The sequence below is a fragment of the Pyxicephalus adspersus genome, chromosome 3 (genome assembly GCF_032062135.1).
Source record: "Pyxicephalus adspersus chromosome 3, UCB_Pads_2.0, whole genome shotgun sequence".
Lineage (NCBI taxonomy): Eukaryota > Metazoa > Chordata > Amphibia > Anura > Pyxicephalidae > Pyxicephalus > Pyxicephalus adspersus.
Window position 1 is genome coordinate 155,403,628 of NC_092860.1, and position 6,119 is coordinate 155,409,746.

General features: G+C 37.7%; 1 protein-coding gene across 2 annotated transcripts; it reads right to left on the reverse strand.

The window, feature by feature from the left end:
• Positions 1-1,243: 1,243 nt before the first annotated feature.
• LOC140327851 (N-acetyltransferase 8-like) lies at positions 1,244-4,028 on the reverse strand. Of its 2 annotated transcripts, none has more exons than XM_072407162.1 (2): positions 3,969-4,028; positions 1,244-1,953 (listed from the first exon to the last, which is right to left on the reverse strand). In XM_072407162.1, exons 1-2 carry the CDS (start codon positions 4,000-4,002, stop codon positions 1,274-1,276), a joined length of 714 nt encoding a protein of 237 aa, XP_072263263.1. In that variant the 5' UTR covers positions 4,003-4,028; the 3' UTR covers positions 1,244-1,273. The 2 variants fall into 2 exon arrangements, with proteins under 2 accessions (XP_072263263.1, XP_072263262.1); XM_072407161.1 differs by lacking the exon at positions 3,969-4,028 and adding an exon at positions 3,809-3,922.
• Positions 4,029-6,119: the final 2,091 nt, after the last annotated feature.

The window sequence follows — 6,119 nt, forward strand, 5'->3', positions numbered from 1 at the left end:
TCCAGTCTGAAATGTTTGCTTTCTCCTGGCACTTTTAAATGCAAGGACCGACCTCTGATCAACCAGCAAGAAAGAATATGTTGTAAACGGCAGATCTGAGCTGCGTCTATCTACCTAACCATTTCAGCTGAATTTAAACTTTTATTGAATTAGCAAATACTGGTGGACAACCACTTCTCAAATATAGTATGGTTTACTTTTACCCTCAGACTTACCAGCCCTTTAAGGATCTGCAACACTCCTTCTTGTACCTCCAATTTCTATACATTTCAAATAAATATTACTAAATACAAACATATGGCTGCTTGTTGCTACTTTTGCATTATGTTTTGTTTTTCTTTTGACTTTGAAGGAAGTTTTAATCTTTCAGCAGTCTTTTTATTCTTGAGATGAGTTTTCCCATTTGGGGCACCAAGGAACTTTGCAACTGACTAGTGGCAGGACGGTACATAAACATGTGAAAACATCCATATGTATTAAAAACAGAAACTTCTTACATCTTGTTACTGCATGATGTAGCTAGGCTGCGCCTTTGACACATTTCATAATCTCAACCTCTTCAAAAGGTGTCAAACTTAATTCACTTCCTTTTTTTAACAATATTAATAGAATGGGGCAGCACGGTGGCTCAGTGGTTGGCATTGCGGTAATGTAGAAACTGTTGAAGGTGGCATAATAGGTGAAATAGTAGAAGTGGCAAGGAATAGGCTTACCATCACTGGACACATAAGTATTTTTTTTACAAGGTGTTAGTATTTTTTGATATTTCTTTTGATGTAATGATCAATATTTCTTTCTATAGGTTTGTATTTGTGTGTTTTAGATTTGTGTAAAAAAATTAGCATAGTTTAATAATAAGTAAGTAACTTTAATAAGTTTTTAAGGGTTGATAAACTTAATCCCTGTATTGTTACATGAATATTCCCTTGTCAGATGTCAGATAATTTAACATTTGGGTTGTGGATTAGATAATTTTATACTGGAATAGAAACTCTTGTGAACAAAATAAAGATCTATTTTGCCAGGTAGTAGCGCAGGACTGATAACACGAAATTGACAGTAAATCAAGGTGACCATTTGTCTGAATGATTACACACTAGGTATAAGATGCCCCATTGGATGAATCTAAGAAATGAATTATTGTCATCAAACATGAATGTTTTAGGATTTGGTCTCTAACAAGACAGCTTCTGTTTTTACATACAGACCAATGACTGTTGAAGATTCAAAAAGTCCACTAATGTCTGACCAACCATTCTGTTTATTCGATAACTTATTTTGATGTCGGTATGTCATACTTATAGAAAAAGAATTTGAAATCTACAAATTTTGCAAGTGGGTGTTTTAGAAAAGTTGAATGCTGCCATTTGAATCCCATGCTCTTGTATAAGCCGTGAGCTGCCTGATGGCCCAAAGTTGTCTCCAACACCACTGCACTGCAACCACGTTCACGTGCAAAATCAATGACCGTTCTACATAACGATTTGGCAATTCCTCTGCCTCGGTGGTTTTTAGCAACAGACATCCTTCTCAGTTCAATATGGTTCTCCCCTCCTGGGTGAGCTGATGGTATGGCCACCACCATCCCTATGACTTCTCCCAAGGACTCGGCCACCCAGAAGCAATAACCATCTTTCTGTAAGTAGTATTTCTGGATATCCAGCATGTCGTTGGATAGGGCATGTCGAACGTAGGAAGCGTAGAGGTCTTTAGTGCCAAACCACATACCAGTGAAGACCAGGAGGAAAACTATGCAGGACAAGGTGAGAGAGCCAATGGTGATAAAGGGTACAAAGAAAACTGCCAATAAAAAAAGCCGGATGTGGATCAAGGAAAGCCCATGTTTGAAGGCCACTTGAGTGTGTTCCAAAGTTCCCTCTGCAAACAGCTCCCTCACAGCATTGTAATCGGAGTCCTGGTACAATCGAATGAGGTAGTTGGACATGTTTGGTTCTGTAGGGAGAAAAAAAAAAGAACTAACATTAAACATTAAAAGGAAGAACCAACATTAAACATAAGATCAACCATTGGTTGACTAACCCCTAAACTGAAGTGGAGTGATATTTTCGTCTCCTGTAAGTCAATTAGAATTCTTCCCACTTAGTTAGACCCATTTCACATAAAGGGTCGTAAAAACAACCTATGGTAACAGCACTACTTTTATTCAATACTTAAATATAAACCATGATTTTGTGATCTGAAAGTGCCATTAGAAGAATCTTGGTTCCATCCTCAAGCCAGGCCAGTAGATGGCACTGTGTCCTCATATACATTGTGTAATAAACTCTTGCTGTGTAGACACGAGTTTTGTGAACTAATGTTGGCCCACCAGTAGATGGTGCTGTGTCCTCCTCTAAAGTGTGTAGTAAACTCTTGCTGTTAGAGACATGAGTTTTGTGAAGTATTGTTGGCCACCAGTGGATGGTGTTGTGCCCTCGTGTAACATGTGTGGTAAATTTGCTGTTGGAAACAAATAAAGAGTATTGAAAATACAAAAAACACTTTTTGCCTATTTTCTATACTCGTTTCAATGTAATATCGGGGCTTGGCAACAAATAAGATAGATTTATGGTGAACATCCCCTGTTCTTACTGCAAACTACATTGCTGGAAACATGAGTCTTTTTAAATTATTGTTGGCCACCAGTAGATGGCGCTGTATTTGGCAAACAGTATATTGTAATAGTGATAATTTCCTATAATACAGAAAACAGGTAGTGACTGATTCTTATTCTTACAGTAGAATCATGATATTCATAGACTTGGTAAAATACGCACTACACATCTTTTTTTATCCTTACGTGTAATTGATCGCAAAGATTCGCATATGTAAGGCCGTAACACCCGACACGTTTCGCTCCAGTGTAGGCTTCTTCAGGGGTAGGGGTATGTTAAGTGAAGCAATAAACACATAATTGATAGCATCTAAGTATATAGTAGCTATATGAAGCAATCAAACAAATAAAGTGGCTTAATGATACACATCAAATATATAGTGACTGATATATATACAAAAACAGTAGTAGAATCATGCATAACATTATTTATATTATACTATATCTTAGTAGAAAGCAAGTGGCAATATTGAATATAAGGTAAAATGGAATCATATTAATTGATAGCCAATATAAAAGGTATATAAATCGGTATTGGAGATATCTAAAATAAATGATAGATTTTTGGGAAAGGAATGGAATGCAGTAGGTTCTGAATGGTCTCCGATAGGAGAGGACCAAATTAGAGATATTTCCATGCCTGAGCAGATACCTAAAGAGGGGTGAGTATGTTGACAATAAGTAATTATGTACGGGGTAATTAATGGTAATAGGCTAAATGTTAGGCGGTCTGAGACATCAATATGTGTATACCCCTCTCTACATATCAATTAGTTCTGGTCTGTGACATGCAGAGATCTCCAGCTCTGCACAAATTGAGACTTGTAGTTAATATTATTAATATTATTATTAATAAATAGGATTTATATAGCGCCAACATATTACGCAGAGCTGCACATTAAATAGTTCCCCCAACAGGATGTTGCTCCACCATTCTTTCTGTTTAGAGGTTGGGATTTGTAGTTCCACTTTAATGATGATCAATTTATTTTAGTTCTCCCCCCGCCCAGACATGCTGGGTGTTATAGTTCCTCCTGACACTCCATTAGTTCCATGCTAGTTCCTGGTCCTTGGGTAGCAAAGGAGGATGGAGATGGCGGCATCTAACATCCCTATATGATGGCAGCTAACCAGATTTCTGAGATTTGAAGAGTTGTATGAACCATTCACTTAGGAAATCAACATAGTGAGTACCTTGCATGGCTCTTCCCAGAAATGTCCGCCTATACATTGTATTATATTATAGATATATATTATATTGTACTATGTATACTGAAATCTATAATATAGTGTATAAGTATGTGTTTGTAGTTCATGTAGTGACACCATTATGTTCCTATCAGCTGCTATTTACCGGTCATCCCAGCCATGTGAACACGCTTCCACATCCTGTTCACAATCACGCCCACTTCTGTCATGTGACTTCTCTGCAGCCAATAGTAGGAGCTGAATAATTGTTACATTGTATATCATTCTAGCCTTTAACCCTTCCACTGCCATGTTCCTGCTGCTAAGTTCTATCATCAGTTTCAGGTTTCTCCAAAAAAAATTTTCTGGACCTCAAACACAATATATTTTCTATAGGTGTCAATGAACTCAATTTTTATTTTTGTAAAGCTTTCAACATAGTATATAGATTTAAAACAAGTTTCCCTGATCTTCATTGCATTGTGATCAAATGGGAAAATGGTAATGTCTTTTGTTGCAATGTAATTGAAGCTTGCACATGTTTGCTTAGTAGAACATATTACAAGCGCCGTGTAATGCATACACATCACACAATATTTTTAGAGCTGCTCGGGACTTTAAAATTCTGATTTTGATCAATTCTGGTCAGAATTTGGAAATTCTGAGTTAGTTAGATTTGTGCATATATATATAAAGACCATAATTATCCATAGTGCACTTGTTTATAATTAACCTGGGACAATGATAAAAAGTGGTTGAGAATATTAAAGATAAAGGCATAATGTGAACCAAGTGATAGGATTCTTCCCAAGTTAGTGTTTTAGGATTTAGATGGGATTGTAAGCTCTTTGGGCCAGGTCCTCTCCTGTTGTCACTGTCTGTGAGGAGTCTTTGGTAGAGAAGGGACGAAGGGTTGAGCGTTATAATCTATATATTGAAATAAACCACTGGTAACACTATTCACTGGCGTGAACACATTCAACACTATAACCACTGGCATCTTTAAGAATAAATGATTTCATATGTTCTGAAATGATCTGCTCATGGAAAGTATTAAAGGTTTTGGACTGTCTTGGAATTCCAGGAGAGGGTCTTTTATTCAATTTTTTCTCCCTTTTGGAAAGACAGAGGGCTTTAATATTATAGTCCGATCTGTTTTGTACGTCAGTTTTTATCTTTTTATCTTTTTATCTGCTTGCTTAACTATAATGACATGCTGGGAGATTGTAAATTTTATCCTCCATGGTCTCAATGAAGGCTCCTTTGGATTCTGGCATATTGTGTAGTAAGGTTATTGTGATCTTTAGGACCTTGAGATAAATTGTCCATGAGAAGCGTTTCCAAAGAATCCACTGCCGATAATTCATCTGCATCAAGTCATTTCAGGAACGTTGGGGACTAATTGTGGGAATATCATTCACCCTTTTCTGGGCTCACAGAATGGGTTTAATTTAATAAAGCTTTCCAAGGCTGGAGAGGATACACTTTTATCAGTGAAGCTGGGTGATTCAGCAAACCTGGAATGGATCTGGTCCAGGATTGAACACATTTGCTAACAAATGGTTTGCTGGATCACCCATCTCTTGTAATCCCCATCCCGGTGGGGAGGTAGCAGCAGGTGCCACGCTCTTCCTTCTTTCTTCTTCTGGCTATGTCACCCGATCTTGCACTGCGCAGACATGAGATGGGGTGACGTAGCCTGCTGTAAATGTGGAAAAAAGAGACTGCCGATCTCACTGCACATGTGGGAGATAACCATTGCAGGGGAAAGCCCCTTCTTAGCAGCCCGAAGCCTCCGGTAATATGTGACATAGTTATCACAGGAGGCTCTGTGCTCCCATTCAGTGCGGTAAAGATAGATGTCCCCCCCACACAAACTTTTTTTTTAAACTCATTTAAAGGGAAAAAAAAGAACATAGTCTTTACTTCATTTGTTTATATAGTTTGGAACAGGTTTTGGAGCAAATCGCTTCCTTTCCCCACAAGACCCCCCTCCTGTTGATTCAGTACTTTGTATTGCACTAGTAAAAGTAAAGTGCTTAATAACGTTAAACAGTACTAGTGGCGGAGTAAATATAATAAAAAGATTACCATATGTCCAATGGGATAAAATCCGATAAAATGCAATGAAAACAAATGTATACCTTAATATGAATTACCATAAATGTTGGTTGCACCAGGGACATACTATATACCCATTGGGACTAGGCAATACTCAGGGACATGTATCCATTGTAGTAGTGCCTGGGACTTATAGCCATTAAAACTAATATTCTCAGACTTGTGCCATGGCAGACCTGCTTTCTATTACTCCCTG